This window comes from Lissotriton helveticus, chromosome 9 (assembly GCF_964261635.1).
Source record: "Lissotriton helveticus chromosome 9, aLisHel1.1, whole genome shotgun sequence".
In the NCBI taxonomy this organism is placed as follows: Eukaryota; Metazoa; Chordata; class Amphibia; order Caudata; family Salamandridae; genus Lissotriton; species Lissotriton helveticus.
Genome location: NC_136070.1, coordinates 26869307 through 26885780, shown reverse-complemented (window position 1 = coordinate 26885780; position 16474 = coordinate 26869307). Strand labels below are relative to the sequence as shown.

The window sequence follows — 16474 nt, the reverse complement described above, 5'->3', positions numbered from 1 at the left end:
TTTCCAAGGCAGCACTCGCTAGGCAACATTTTTCGTCGCGAGTGGAATTGCGGTCTTCTATACGCCTTTCCGTCCATACCACTTCTGCCTCGAGTGGTGAAGAAGAGCAAGCGTGACTGGGCCCAAGTAATTCTTGTGGCTCCGGACTGCCCACGAAGAGTCTGGTATTCCAAGCTCTTGAACATGGCCTTCGATCCTCCGATCAGACTGCTTCTTCCGGAGGACCAACTGTAGCAGCAGCAGGGGACAGTTCTTCACCCGAACCTGTCCAGGCACCTCCTCCTTGCGTGGAGTTTGAGCGGCGACAATTGACAGCTTTCGACCTTCCTCCCGAAGTCTGCAACATTATCTTTGCAGCCAGGCGTCCCTCCACCAAAACGGTATACGCCTGTAGATGGAACACATTTGTGGCATGGTGCACAGCAAAGGCTGTGGATCCCCTTTCTGCCCCTTTTTCAGAGGTTCTCCTTCATTCTTTCTTTGGCCCAGCAGGGCTCTGCTCTGGGCACCCTTAAAGGCCATCTTTCGGCCATTTAAGCTTCACTTCGCCTCCCTGATCAGCCTTCTCTTTTCAAGTCTCCTATTGTAAATCGCTTCCTTAAGTGCATTACTCACCTGTTTCATCCTATTCCTTTCGTAATGCCCCAGTGGGACTTGAACCTTGTCCTGACTTACCTTATGTGCGCTCCTTTCGAGCCGCTACATAATTGCTCTCTAAGACTATTGACCCTCAAAACGGACTTTTTAGTTGTCATCACCTCTGCTCGCAGGGTGAGTGACCTTCAAGGTCCTTTCCTGGCCGTTCTTTCGGACCTTGTTGTCCTTCGCACTAGACCTTCTTCTTTTCTTCCCAAAGTGGTTTCCTCTTTCCACATAGGACAGACCATCACTTTGCCCACCTTCCTCCCACCCCGCATCCTTCTAAAGAGCAGGAGAGGCTCCACCGTCTGCATCCAAAAAGTGTGCTTTCATTTTATCTGGATCACACAAAAAAATTCCGGGTGGATGATCAGCTCTTTGTTGGCTATGTGGGTGCCAAGAAATGTTGGGCGGTGGAAAAACAAACCATCTCTCGATGGGTTGTTCTTTGCATTAAAATGTGTTATTCCTTTACAAAAAAGGAACCTGCAGTAGGGTTGCACGCCCATTCCACTAGGGCGATGGCAGCCACTACTTCTTTGGGACGTGGAGTCCTCCTTCATGACATCTGCTATGTGGGCTTCGTTCCACACGTTCACTAAACATTACTGCCTGGACGGCCAAGTCCGGAGAGACGGCTTCTTTGGCCGTTCAGTTCTTCAGGACTTCCTGGTATGAACTTGGTTTGCGACACACCTCTGGGGTCGGTGTTGCTTGGGAATCTATTCTAAGGTAAGGAATCTATAACTAATAGTCTCTTTCATATGAACAAGTTACTTACCTTCGGTAAAAATATATCTGTAAGAGACATATGTTAGTTATGGATTCCTTATGCCCCACCCGTCCTACCTGTTCTGCGGACTGACTTCTAGAGTAATAGACTCCCTTTCAGGGCCCTAGTTTTATGCATCAGTGGTCAGTGTCTTGTATGGCTCTGCACTTCTGTCGTTGAATGTAGTGTAAAGAACTGACTTCAGTGCGCAGGGGCGGCGTCTAAGTAGATACCGCAACGTCATTCTGGCGATCACAACGCCAACGACGAATGTGGAGTCGACCGAAGGCACCTATCGAACCGCACAGGGGTACTGCTGAAGAAAAATTCTCCAGGTCCAGTCTGACGCCTAGGGGTAATTCTAAGGTAAGGAATCCATCACTAATATAGGTCTCTTACAGATATATTGTTGCTGAGGGCAAGTAACTTGTTCTTCAGGTACACAGTGATAGTTGTCTTATGAACAAATCCCAGTTTTTTTTGCAAGCTGGTTTCCCCATTTCATGTAAAACAGTAGCAGGAAGAACATTGCAACAATGGATATTAAAAGAGCATGTTTTACATATATAGAACTAGGTCTTTCCGTAAAACAAACCAGCTTTTTGTCGTATTTGCAAAATCTCACATGGGAAAACCCATTTCAAAGTCAAGTTTGTCAAGGTGGATATTTAAATGTGTACAAGTCTTTTACGGGGAAGCAAAAAACAAACTTTCCATTCAGCCCGAAGAGCACATTACAACATGGGCTTTTTTATGTAACATACCAATACCAGACATTTGTATGACTGCTACTGAGTAAGCTACACACTTTCACTTAACACTATTGGGGGCCATTCGGTCCCAACAGGAAGCTAAAGTTGGCATATGGTAGTCAGAACTTTATTTCAGACATCTTATTCATCAACTCACTAGCCACTGTATGTGATCTGCACAAACATACTTCAAATGGAAAACGTTAATTACCCTGTAACTATCGGTTTGTAGCTTGTAGACACCCTCCCTCCTCCCCGAGTGCGAATTGATGGTTCAGAGGTTACTTTTCACTTGCACAACGCACCTGTACATTTTCACTCTTCTGGTTCCCTTACTCATTTACTACCTTCACCTGGTTGGGTCTGTGCGGGAGGAAACGGTTTAATATGGAGTTTGTCCTGATGTATTGTGGGATTGGGGTGTGAGTCACAAGAGACTGCATGCAAACTCCCATGCCCAACACTAGATGGCAGAAATGTGCAGAGCATGCGCTCTACAGCACTACAAACTACAGAGCCTTGCAGGATAAGTAACATCCTCTTTCTTGAAGTTCGTTTTGGGTTTCTGCCACTTCTATGGATCAGAACTAGGAGCTGAAGAAACCAGTAGCTCTCGCCTCCAAGCCATGGATTGTCCCTCCCTCCTCCAAAAAAAGCAATCTCCGATTTTCCTCCAAAAGGGATCCTAATTTTATGTGTGCCCCTTTCCCCATTGCACTATCTCAGAAAAAGTCCTCTTCAAAAACGTCTTTAACATCCAGAGCTGTTTTCAGGGTTCTGAGGAACTTGGCTACTGAAGAGTCCTCACCAGAAGCTCCTAATGCCAATGTAGGGCATGACCGGCTTTAAACTCCTCCTATATCTGAAACTGATTTGGCCTAGGGGCGCTGCACTGTCCACCTTTTAGCTTCTCGGTTTCAAAACCTTGTGTGGGTAGATTTGTTTGCACACTTGGTGTCTCATACGTCATCGTAGAGGCCACTGCCAGACCTTGGGCAGTATCTGACATTGACAGTCGTTTTTATGCCAATGGAGCTGCTTTAGCCTTATCTGAACTTTCACCGCCAAACGTTCCACCCGGTGCTACGGTGTAGGATGGAAACCTTGCTTGAATGCCATTATTACATTTCTATGAACAGGTGGCTGCTGGCATAGATTCCTAAGTCGGAGTAAGTTTCTAGCGCAACAACCTCCAAGAACCGCGGGTGCCCTGACTGGCGTAGGTACAGGGTTGCCTTTCACAGAATGTTACACTAAAAATAGTCCTGTACCAGGGAGCCTCAGCTAGATTGCCAGCCTGCCATCATTTTTGTCAGTGACCAAACTTCCCACATGATGTTCATAGTTAGTTTTACCAGTGGAGTCTCTGCAGTTGAAAAGGTCGCCTTCTGCCTCCCCCGCAACAATGAGTAGAATGCAGACAGTTGTATATGGGACTTCCAGTGTTTGTTGGCTGAGTCATCAGAACCTAACAAGGGGCATGGAGAGGATTTTTGTGGACTAGTCCAGGCACACTGGTTGGTATTGGAGTATGGATTCCCACACCTTCTCTGCATTCGTTGTCATTCCCTCGTTTAGGAGTTGAGCAGATTATACAGGCAAATGGTAATGGGAGGATACTTGCAATAAGTCTAACCACTGGCATTCGCTTAGGGTAGCATTCCAACCATCGCACTTTTGCCCACCATGCCACCTCCGAATAGGCCCAGCTATATTCAAATTAGTCTTGACCCCTCTCCAACAGGAGCAGTCTAGCCCGAACTTCCAAGCCAGGTCCTCTCTGAAACCGGAATAAAAGCAACCCAAGACCGATTTCGTCCCGATTATGGCTTTTCAATATGGTGGAGCTGGGTTCCAGTGGCACAGTGAGCGAGGGACCCACATCTGGGCATACCCTTGCCCACTAAGGGGGTTACATCAAACACTCAAAAGGTGATTGGTTGATACTTGGTATAAGTCCAAGCACTGGCAATTGCTCAGGGTAGCATTCCAACTCCTCGTTCTTTTGTTCGCCTTGCCACCTCAGATTAGGCCCATCTATAGGCTAATGATTCTTTACCCTGCACCAATAATCCAGCCCAAACTGCCAAGCCAGGTCCTCTCTGAAAACACACACACACACACACTCACTCTCTCACACTCACCCTCACCCCCCCCCCCCCCACACACACACACTCGCTCTATTTTGCTGCTAGCTTTCAGTGACATACCGTTTTACGGGTAGTCTTTGCAATAGTCTCACCCGCGCATACAAGGCCCTTCACAAAGCTAGAGCCGCATACCTGAATCTCTTCCTCACATTTCAAGTACCCAACAGCACCTCCACTCTGCCCAGCTTTCCCTGGATACTGTCCCACAAATCCGTAAGACCAGAACCAGAGGAATGTCCTTCTCCTACCTCCCCTCCAAGACATGGAACACCCTGCCCATCCACCTCAGGAAATCACCCTTTCTGAGCCAATTTAGGAAGGACCTCAAGACCTAGCTCTTTGGATGAACTCAGCAGTTAGTCGGATCATCTGCGCTCCTTAGCCGCCCCCAAAGCGGCTTGAGACCCTCACGTGTGAGTAGCCGCTCTTTACAAACCCTGAATGATTGATTGAAAGTTATGAACGCAGAAACGTGCCTGTTTTATCATGCATTGCCCTGCTGTTTGACATGGAACAGCCTGGGCTAACGACACTTAAAGCCGATGTTCTTATTGATGTCTTTATTGTTCTTTGAAAAATGTGAAAATGGAGTCGATAAGTACTTGTATTGCTTCAACAAGACTACAGACTTCATGTGAAGCGTATTTAGGCTTGAGCTGAGGCTGTGAGGGGCAGATCTGCATGCATGATGAAGCTGCTTGATCCATGCAAGTCTATCTTGGACTGTGTTGACACACGCTGTTTACAACAGATATCTAATCATCTCTTTTGTTGGGGTTCATGTATTCTTCCTGAGCCATGCCATTAACTGCGAGCTCTTTGTCTTACAGACCGCAATCTCAACCTTCTGTCCATGTCCGTCACAGTGAATGCTGTTGCTGGAGCTCTGAAGGGTTTCCTCTCCGAGCTGCCTGAACCTTTGGTCCCTCACTCTCTGCAGCCGGAGCTCCTGGAGTACTCAAGTAAGTAAATGTTCCAAGCAATGGGTCACTCAGTGGCTTTTGTGATATTTGAATTGTGAAAACTAAAGGCTTTTGTGGTACTTGGCATGGTCCTTTCCTCCAGCCTGTGCACGCTCTCAGTACCTTTCCTTTATCCATTATTTTCTTCCGTGCCCGACGTAATGATGGTAGCTCTGTTTTAGACTGGATAAGCTGCTTTTCCACTCCTGCTATCCCCTCCACTACAACCACAAACCGAGGGATAGAAGAAGGGGAAGGGAGTGTGGCTGGGAATACTGTCAGTCTCCAAGCTTCTGAGATCTTTAAATGTGAATGACGGGTGATGAAATGAAGCATTGGCAGAATCGACCATTTCTACTGTCGCGCCTCGATTTCACACCTTCCTCATCGTAGGAAGAGATTAGAGCATCTGAATGGGGCAGATGCTTCTTCCTACCTTTATGACCACTTACTCTTGACTCGTCTTCCCTCGTCCTCCCTCCCCAGACCAAAAATTGTCTCTGGTAGTCCCATATTCTGTGGATGTTGCTATTGACGTCGCCTGCCTAAAGGAGCTTGACAGCAAGTAGACACAAACAGATTTCAACAAATTGCAGGAGACCTGACTTGCCATTCTGCCTTTCCCACCTGTTAGACAGCAGAGAATGTTTGCCTGCAGGGAAGGTTCAATTCTCCATCTTGAAATCTTCAGTGATGAATGTGTTTTAAATGGAGATAAGGCAAACGAGTTTAGCAGCAGTGCTCCGCCTTCAGTTTGTAATCCCAGTTAGGTTTGCTGAGACAAAATGGCGTCAAGATTGTGGCCTCTACATTGGCATTGTTAGTGGATGCAGAGATTTTTTCTTCTGCTCTAGTGGCATTCCAGAGTCCTATATTTGTGCAGCAATATTCTAATGTTTCAATTTAGTTAGATAACCTTGATTGAGAACTGATGTTACAAATGTATTGACTGGGAACGTGTAACATTGTGCTCTAATATGGAACTAACGATTGTGAAGGATCGGTGGTTGTTATCTGGAAGATAGCTATAGAGGGATATAGTTTATAGGCAGTTGATGACCGGAGCCATTGGGCATGTTTGCTTATGTTGCAAATCTATGCTTAGAAGGCCCAAGGTAAGCACCTACCAGGACTAGCTTTCCACTGACCTGTTCACTGAGTATAGCTGGAAAAGTATCACTTAAAAAAAAAAAGAGAAGGTAATATTTTTCTTCTGCCTCTGAGGAGCATGAAAACCACCCAAGGTCCCACAATTTTAACAAATGAGTAGAAAAAGTTGGTTTCATAGTTGGAAATCAGCCTTTGGAGATCCAACCCTGGAAAATATCCCTAGGAAAGCTCTAGCCACTGCGTTTCTGCCCCACAGAGGTACCTCGCCGGGATACCTGGTGGCATGATCCACCACAACAATACACTTGTTGCCTGTTCTTGCTGGGGAAAAATAGGCCAACAAAGTCTATGCCCACCCACTCAAATGAAACACCTACAACTGGCTATGGCATGAATGATGCCGTGGCCTTCCCTCCTGACATACCGCTCGTGTCGCAGGTGGGAAAGGTTCTGCAGACCCTGTGTGCATCACTGCACAGCCCTGGCTAGTAGAACAGAGGACCAAGCTACCCTGGGTCTTTATAATACCCAAGTCTTCTGCTATTGTTAGTTCGTGGGCAGGTCACAGAAGTAAATTCCTGTGCTCAGGTGACTCCACTAGCTTTTTGCTGGCTCCTGGCTAAGAATTCACCACCTCACTGTATAGTAGGCTATCCTCCAAGCCAAAATAATGCCTTCCAGCCACTCCTTTGGCAACCTCTTCCTGGGTGTCCGAAGATCTACAAGCATAGGGCAATCAGCTTGTGCCTTGCAAAATTCCTCCTGAGTAGGTCCTCCAAAAACTAACCACCCCTGCAGCTCTGGCAGAGACCCAGGCTCCAACACTTGTCTGCAGTCGAGATCTCATTCTTCTCTACATCTGGAGCAGGGGTAGTGGATGCCAATGGCATCCCAGCCTGCCATAATCTGCTTCTGTTCTGATCCAGGCAAATCAGGAGTGGCCCCTCCTGGGATTGACATGCTGCCTTGTTCTCAGGTCAACACAGCGGACGTTTTACAAGATGCGTAGGCTAAACCAGGGTCAAACAAAAGGTTGCCCAAGAGACCTCCTGCACATTGCTTCTCTCTTACTTCATACAACAACCATGGCCGACTTTCTATTGATTCTAGCTCAGCTCGCATAATCAGTTACTTCATGTGTGCTCCACTGACTCCTAAGACTGTGCCACTGGCATCATCGAGAAGATCGTCAAGTTTGAGATACTTTCTCGCAACTGTAGATCTTTGAGCTCTTGCATCTCTCAGGGCAGGAACGCTCCTTTCATTGATACTCTTGTTTGGGTGAATGTGCTTCAGGGCATCGGGGTCACTCTCCCAAATGTCCATAGCCACTAGGTTGAGTCCAACAGGGCCCTCGCTGATTCCTTCACCCTCAATCCACACAGTTTGTGTTATGGGTGTAGCTAGTATGGGGTCTCCATCCTGGCAGTCTTTCTCCTAATGCCTCTCCTTGTGACTCTTCAAACAAGTCATTACTTTGGGCTTGGAAGATCCTACCTATCCTCACTTCTCCTTGTGGTATTCTTGACTTGGAACCAAATTCCCATTTTATTGTGTGTTCCCTTGAAAGCTTGATAATTGCCTTCACCCTCACCTTCTGATTCGGAACCAGTCTGTTGAGAATTATTTTTCTCAGTTTGCTTAGAGCGGTGCTACTCTAGCCTTTATTAGCCTTGTTATCTAACCAACAATGGAAGTTTCTCTGAATTCTTTTCTGGCAGAGCTACAAAATATTGTCTAAGTGGTGTTGAGTACTCCTTGAGTCTCAGTCTCTCTATCTCTCTCTCTCTTTCACCATCAACTGACTAACGCCACTCATTCCAATCATTCAACACACCATGAACCAGGTCTCAATTGGACACCATATGCTTTCTTGAGGTCTTTAACCTTTGAAAGTGCTGAGGTGACTTTAGCCCAAATCATCAAATTAGAGCTTCCTTCATTTGCTCATAATTCATTTGCTCAGCCGCAGGCATTCTGCCAATGACTCATGAAAGAACTTGCCTCAGACACATCATTCAATGAATGAGGTCTACAAGCAATTTCAAAACTCACAAACTTTTCTAAGATATCTTGTCCCTCTATATACATATGCTCAGGCTCGTTTGGTCCCTTACCAGGTTTACCTGTAGAGTTGGTAGTGGAATCGCTTTTTCCAGATGTAGCTAATCTTGCTGCCTTCCTGACCTAGTCTTTATCTGAAGCTATCCTCTCTCCAATTTTCTCCCATTTTATTGCCTACCCCGCTCCTCACACTCTCCATTTCTTTCTTTATGGGTCCATTCCTCCGGGCGCTCCCTTCTCCTTTCCTATTTTTATCTAGTGAGCTGCTCTCCTCTTCTCTCTGTCCAACTCCCTCTTTGTTAGACTTTGCTTTCTAGAGAGCCAGACACAAGTTTAGGGTCTCAGCTAGAATTAACCCACTCAAGAGAATAACTTCTGGAGTCAGTGACACAGTACCCTAGAAATCAGTTGTGGCGATTGCCTCGGGGAAACATTGGAAGCACATTTGGGGATATATATACACACATGTTGTGCCTGGGAAAACTGTGTGCTAAGAGAAACTGGCACTACATCACTCCCCCTCCAGGGATCCTATTACGGTACCATCCCCAGAGTCCATCACCGTTTTTTTCTGTCCCACGCAGGTTCTCTAAATGATCTCTAATGTAATTCATAAGGACTTCACTGTCTTTGTTCCTGGGGACCCTCCATCCTCCAAGAGAAACTGAACAGATGACTCAGTGGTTCTCACTTTTACACAATAAAAGCAGACCGAAGATGTGGATCCACTCCCTGCACTTTAAAAACTGGTTTGGCTGTAATCCTTTCCAGACTGCACTCCAAACAGAGCGTTTGTGTAAAGTGATGCTCCTCACAACTGTGTAGTATACAACCTGAAGCACCCATAACAGCCATGAGAAGGTGTCAAATATCTGTGCCTGGCTATCAACAACCACACTGAACAAGGATCAAGGGGAAGATTAAGGGCTGACCTCACCTAAAGGGTCCTTTTAACTTTGAACAATAGAGACTGCAGCCACACCCTTCACCCCAACATCTACCACACGGCTGAGCTCAGGAAGACGAATCAGCAGCTCAACTCCTCTCAGCAAAAGGTGAAAAGGGATTTCTAAAGGAGCCTGGTTTCCTCTCTCACCACTTCAGTGTCCTAGGTCTCCTCCCTCCAGCATCAGCAATGTCGGCAATATACTTCCACTGTCTTGGAAAACAACCCCACCTCCATCTTGTGCTTAGGAACAGGTCAGGGGCTTCCAAAATGGAACCTACATGCCTCCTGAACTCTGGCTTCCTCAAACACACAATGCATGTACCACACAGGCCACCTACACAAACGTGCACAACCTTCGCTGTTAGGTATAGAGGCAGAACTTTACATGAGTGTGCCAGTAGGTTTCCGTTCCAGTCATACCAACCAAAAAAGTTTGATTCCAGCTAGGGATTCACCAAGTAGAGTATGCCCCACACCTGTTCTACATGCTAAACCCAGAATGAGGACTGTAGTCCACTGTCAGTAAAATGAGGTAACGCCTAGATACGCAATGCACCGGCCGTACCCTCCCTTGCAACTGGCCTGAATATCTCTTACACCACTTCAAGCGGTCGCCCAAGGATAAGGCATCGTCCCGCTTTCTGGATTTGCGGATGGTAACGGCGGCACGACTTTTCACTAGGAGATGGAAGGCGAGTGACTCGCCTAATGTGCGGGCATGGACTCTGTCCCTCCTGTCGTGGGCCCGAGCAGAGTGGACTGCCATCCAGAGGGAGGAAACAGTGGGGCTCCGCAGGGAACCTATGGCGGAGCACTGGGAGCGCATGCTTAAGGCTTTGCAGGCGGCAGAGAACACCGCGGGCGAGGGAGTGACGGGGGACTAAGCAGGTACAGAGGGTGAAAGGGGGAGGTGCGCAGCGGGTAGCGTGCCTGGCAGGCTGACTGATGCACAACATGTAATTGAGACATGGAAGCAACAGAAATGGTGACATGCAAGCTTTGGGGGAGGGGTGGGACAGTATACGGGGGGGCGGGCCTAAGAGATGGAAATGGGGACGAATTGTGCTGTATCCTGGTGACAGTGCCGCAGTTTGATGTTTCTGTCGATCGCAAATGTTTCTTTGCAGTTGGACTATACATGTAAGACTTGTCTCTCCACGCAGAAAGTGGACACATTGACTCTTTTATACTGCGGGTATGCCTGGGCGCCCATGATACACTTGCATGCTATTTTCTGTAACTGTTGTAGCGCCTCATTGATATGCCGCATTGCCGGTGCGCTGTCAACCGAGCAAGGTTGAAGAGCTGTCTTGCTTACAATGAGGCACCCAATGTAATGTTGAAATATATAAATGCCAATAAAGAGATTTGACAAAAAAAAAATGAAGGAACGCCTAGTGCGCCCCTCCAGGTCACAGGACGGTCCCGGACGTCACTCCTGTTAAGACACCGGCCTAGGCTTCTGATCGGCAACTAGATTGGTGTGAGGCTGGGGCCAGAATCAAAAACCAGGATATCAGATACTCTCAGTTGGGGTAACCATAAACATCTGGTATTAGAGCCACATGTAGTGAAAGTGGGCTTCACAAATACAAATTATTTTTGCATGGACACATCTCTTGTCCAGGGTCTCCTATACCCACCTGAGATTGTGGGATAGGAACTGTGGGCTCCACATACAAAAACACAATTTGTTCTTGTAAGGTTTCTTTCGATAGATGTTTGTCGACCCAACACTGTTTCTTTGAAAAACAATATAGTGTGTCAAGTACTGGTGATAGCACAGCAGAAGGTTGTAAACTTGAGGCAAGATGTCACTGCTACAAATCTGTCCCCCCTCCGCTTTTCGCACCTCAAGTGTTCGCTGAAAGAGGGTGAGAAGAGGCCCCTTTCGAGCCCCCTTGAGGGTGTGGCACGTTCACTGTGACCTGGATAATCGTCTCAATCAGGCACTGGTAGAAGGAAGAGTAATAACGTGAAAATGACGACTTTTCAAGTTGGAGTGGCACGTTTATTTTCACAAACACATGTATATCAACAAGGCATATTTCCAAAGATAACTCTTAAAAAGCTCTGGCTTCACTCTGCCAGAAAGTATGCAAGAAATCAATTGTCTCTAAAAGTATTGCGATGCAAACAGAAGTGGCTAGCTATTAAACGATGACTTTCAGCGTAAAGAGGAAACGTTAAGAAGACATTAAACACTGTTCAAGAAAATACGTTGTACAATTTCCCTGAAGAGAACCATCATTGCAGGTTTAAATATTTGAGCAAGAATAAAACATCAGAGGTTAAGATTAATAACAAGGCATAATAGAATTTCAGCTTGATTTTATGAAGTACATTTCTATCAGGCCTAGTGCCTTAAGACACCTACCTAGGGGAAAGAACCCTAGAGGATCTAATGCTAAACGATACCTTTAACTAATGCAAGGAAATGGGTATGGATGAAAAAGCACTTAGCAAGTTGAGATAATTAAGAGAATTTAAGCTGGTATCTCATTCAGGAAGGCATCACCTGGTAGAGTAGGTTTGCGTGTCCCAAATCAGATAGTCGGTCGACCGGAGAACCACCCAAAAAGTCAGCTTGGAAAGTTCTGCCTTCTAATTGTGATGGTGAATCTTTTATACCTGAAATCACAGAACTGACACTGTCCTGACGTATTTTCTGACGCAGGTGGCTTGACCGCATTGTCCTAGGACAGGGGGGGCGGTCAGGTGTTCTAACGGTCGGTTGGCCATGCTTGACCGCAGAACATAAACAGAAAACATCTTGTTCTGTACATATTTCTAAAAATGTATGTGTGGCCGGAACTTACGCTAGGTGCTAGTTTTGCAAGAAGTTGCGGCTTATTTCGGCAAGCTAAGTTTCAAAACAAGACTTCAGTGGAAAGTCCCTGAGATGTGTCAACCTGCACCAGCTAGGTCTTGTGTACGTGTGTGTGTGTGTGTGTGTGGGCATTGGTATTGATGCTGTGGAAAATTACTGTACTTCACGTCAGGCCAATTTACCATGTTATTTTTCAATGCAGCAGAAATGCATTTTTAACATTATTGTGGCCTTGTGCATTCTATTAGCCTAAGGCAGGTATTTTTGGCCTTTGCCTTGGGTCTATAACCCCGGGATTCAGGGATTTTGTGGGATCTAATTTGTTGATCATGCATAGCAAAAAATGGAGGGTTTTAAGCATATTTTGGGGTTTTCGCTGATAGGCCCATATTTGACATTTTGGCTATCAAGGCAGCTAAGAAGTGCTCTTTTTGGTGATCAGATGGCAGAGCATGATTTTAACCCTTCATCATCACATGAACATCGACATACTTACAAAGCCTCATACTGTCTTATGGTGCCTGAAAGTGTTTTAGATGTATCTGGGCTAAGGGAAATGGATGGCTGTACAATATGATAGGCCAACCAGCTCCATGCCAGTGGAAAGAACTGTTCTGTAGTAGGGGATCTCTGTGTATAGTCATAATCTAGTGAATAATCCCGCCCATGTGCGTGAACCCCGGAGCAATCAAAAATAATCTCTTAAAGTGTCGAAAAATGCAGAACTGCACAGACACTTAAGAGAGAATTAAAGACAGATAATGCAGCCTATATCCACAGGCTACACTGTCCAGTACTTCAACTAGAAATTCCACCAAAAATCCACAAACAGCAAAGCCTGTCCAGATTTCCCTTGCTTTAACAGCAAAAACCCTCTGGAATGATAGAGAGGAAGACTTGGACAGACAAGCCCCATAGGCTGCCATTATGTGGCTCAAAACAGGATACTGTGCCTTTAAGAGAACTTTCCAGAACTTCACAGTATCCCAGAATGCACTGCAGGTCCCTTTTACTTTCAGTTCTTTTTTCCGGCTCCTGCAAGCAGGACCCTGGAGCATTAAGCTCTCCCTTTTTCAAGGGTTTATTGGTGATTTTTTTTCACTTTTTCAAGTTATTTGAGTGCTTTTCTTGAAGTACTTTGGTGTTTCTTCCTGTTTGTCTTTTGGTGCACTCTTTAATTGTCAATATGCCTGCATTATTCGACAAATGCCCGGAGTGCTCCAGGAAGAAGGCCAAGTCGGACCCACACGAGGTGTGTATCATCTGCCTTCCTTCATCTCATGTCCCAGAGGAGTGTGACATCTGCCAGGGTTTCTTTAGCAGGACCCTGAGGGATAGGATGAAGATCAGGCTTCAGGGCCTCGAAGACAGAAGACTGAAGCTACAAGGTGGGTCTGGAGGGGCTTCCTCTGCCCATGCTGAGGCCTCTGGGGGGCTCCCCAGGGGCAGGAAGACCAGCAAACGTTCCCATTCTCCGTCTGTGTCGATTGCACCCACTACGGCATCGAGAGGGATGACTGCAGTTTGTTCCCCGTCTCCCAAGGGCTCTGGGTCTAAGCGGCGTCGAGGGAACTGAACAGACAGCCGTCGAGATCGCCGGTGACTGTTTCATCGTCGGAGTCGTCGTCAAATTGTCGACGTCGAGAGGCTCGGCGGTCGCCGTCGAGGCGACACCGCCGTTCGCCGTCGGCGAAGAGGAGAAGGTCGTCGTCGAGGAGATCCTTGACGTCGAGGCGAAGGTCGCCGTCGAGGCGAAGGAGGTCGCCGTCGAGGCGAAGGAGGTCGCCGTCGAGGCGAAGGCATTCGCCGTCGAGGGATAGGCGCTCACCGTCGAGGAGATGAAGCTCGCCGTCGAGGGGCCGACGCTCGCCATCGGGTCGCCATTCTTCAACGCCGGGAAGGCGCAGAAGGAGTTCTGGCGCCCGGAGTCAGTCTGGCAGGCGTCAAGTGCCTATGGAAGACTCTCCAAAGTCCCAGCCTAGTAAGGAGGGCGGGTCACCAGGCTCGGTGTACTCCGTAGTGTATACCCCTGCTAGGCCGAAGCCAGTTACGCCTCCTCCTCCTCCATTACCGAGAGAACCTCCTCCGCGGGCTCCCACCCCGCCTCCACTTCCACCACTTCCACCTCCTCCTCAACCTCAGCCTCTCCCTCAACCTCAGCTGCCAGCTGACAAGCCTCCTCCAATTCCACCGAGGTCAGTTTCACTGCCAGGTATCCGACTCCTCCTAAGGGGACCCCTCGGCCGAGGGCCCCAGTCAAACTAAAGTCGCCCACCCCAGTGGAACCGGCGGGACAGCCGAAGCCAAGGAGGTCGCGATCCCGCTCCAGACGGAGGGGGAGATTGCGCAGTCGTCGCAGGTCCTCCACGAGGTCAAGACGGCACCACAGGAGGCGAGGATCACAGTCTCGTACGGACTCTTCCAGGACCTACTCCCCGACGTCGGAGTCCCCGGGGACGAGAGTGTCTCCCGTGGACGACATCAGCACGTTCCAGGATGTGCTCCTGAGGGTTGCAGCGAAATTGGGAATCACGGTGACTGCTCCAACACCTACGACTTCCGTGATTTTTGAGACGCTTCATAAGACGCATTTGTCTCGCCCTTTACTGCCGCTTGTACCAGGATAGGTAGAGCCCGCGGAGGAGCTGTTCCTCACGCCTGCAGTGACGAAAGCCGCTCCATCCCGGCTTCTTAAGAAATACAGGGCCCCGGATTCCGACCCTGCTTTTCTACGGATAGACCCGATTCCGGACTCCGTTATCGTGACGGCGGCCAGGAAACAACATTCTACCTCCCCGTCTTCTACCGTGCCTCCTGGAGAGCAGATGGATCGATTCTGCTGGCAGGAAGGCCTGTGGGACGGCATCTACGGCCATGAAGGCCTCGAGCGATGCGGCTCTGCTAGGGCGGTATGATCATGCCCTGTTGGATTCCCTCCAGCAGTTCACGGAACTCCTGCCACGGGATAAGAAGGAGGATTTCCAGGAGATCCTGAAGGAAGGGATGCTGGTTACGAACCAGGTCATCCGCGGGGCTGCTGATATCTCGCTTTTGGCGGCCCATGGGTACTGTCATGGGATCAACCAGCGACGCCATGCTTGGCTCAGGCTCACATCACTAAAGCCGGAAGGCCAGCAGCGGGTGGCCAATCTGCCCTTCTCGGGGGAAACCCTGTTCGGCAAGCATGCGTACGATGAGATGGGCCCACATGAAAGCGGAGGCTGAGACCCTGACGGCTGTGGGCTTGGAGAAGCCCAAAGAAAAGAAGGCCTACCGCCCGTTCCAGAGACAGTTCGGGGCACAGGGCAGAGGGCGAGGACAGGCTTCGGGACACCAGCAGCAACTACAGCAGCAGTTCCGGAGGCCCTTCCAGAAGCGCCAGAAGGGTAGAGGAGGCCAGCAGTCCTCTACAGCGAACAAAGGCCCAGCTGGGTCTCAACCCTGAGCGGTTACTTCCCCTACATCCGTTACCCGCTCCGGTGGGGGAAAGCGTTCATTTTTTTCTGGCAGAGTGGAGAAAAATTACACGGGACAAGTGGGTGCTGAATATTGTTTGCAATGGATACAGTCTTCGGTTCACCAGCCCGCCTCCATCAATTCCTCCAGTCAGCTCGCAGTTTCAGCTGCGCGAGCTCCAGGCGGAGGCCGATATCCTGTTAAGGAAAAGGGCGATAGAAGACGTACCTCTGTCTCAAAGAGGAAGAGGTCTGTACTCCCGGTTCTTCCTGGTTCGCAAAAAGGACAAGAACGAGTTCAGGCCCATTCTGGATTTGCGACAAGCAAACAAGTGGATTCGCAGAGAGAAGTTTCGCATGCTGTCGTTGCATCAGATTTATCCTCAGCTGCAACAGGGAGACTGACTGTGTGCCATAGACCTACGGGATGTGTACTTCCATGTGCCCATTGCACACAAACACAGGAAGTTCCTGCGATTCCAAGTCGGCGCCAATCATTATCAGTACACAGTACTGCCATTCGGACTGAAGTCTGCGCCCAGAACATTCTCGAAGTGCATGGCAGTGGTAGCCGCACACCTAAGGAAGAACAAGGTGTTTGTCTACCCGTACCTGGACGATTGGTTGATCAAGGCCTCCTCCTTCTCGGAAGCTCAAGCGCACTTCCGGAAGACGTGCGTTCTCTTGAACAAGCTGGGGTTGCACATCAACATGTCCAAGTCTGTCCCGACTCCGGTCCAGTGCTTACAGTACTTGGGAGCCTCCATCAATACGCTGTCAGCTACCGTGTC

The 16474-nt window shown here is 48.4% G+C and overlaps 1 protein-coding gene across 1 annotated transcript in view; it reads left to right on the top strand.

The window, feature by feature from the left end:
* Window positions 1–16474, top strand: part of ARHGAP5 (Rho GTPase activating protein 5) — a 631911-nt gene that overhangs the window by 535602 nt on the left and 79835 nt on the right. Inside the window, exon 5 of the mRNA XM_078659393.1 lies at window positions 5144–5275. Within this exon, the coding sequence (XP_078515519.1) occupies window positions 5144–5275 (132 nt within the window). The remainder of the gene's footprint in view (window positions 1–5143; window positions 5276–16474) is intronic.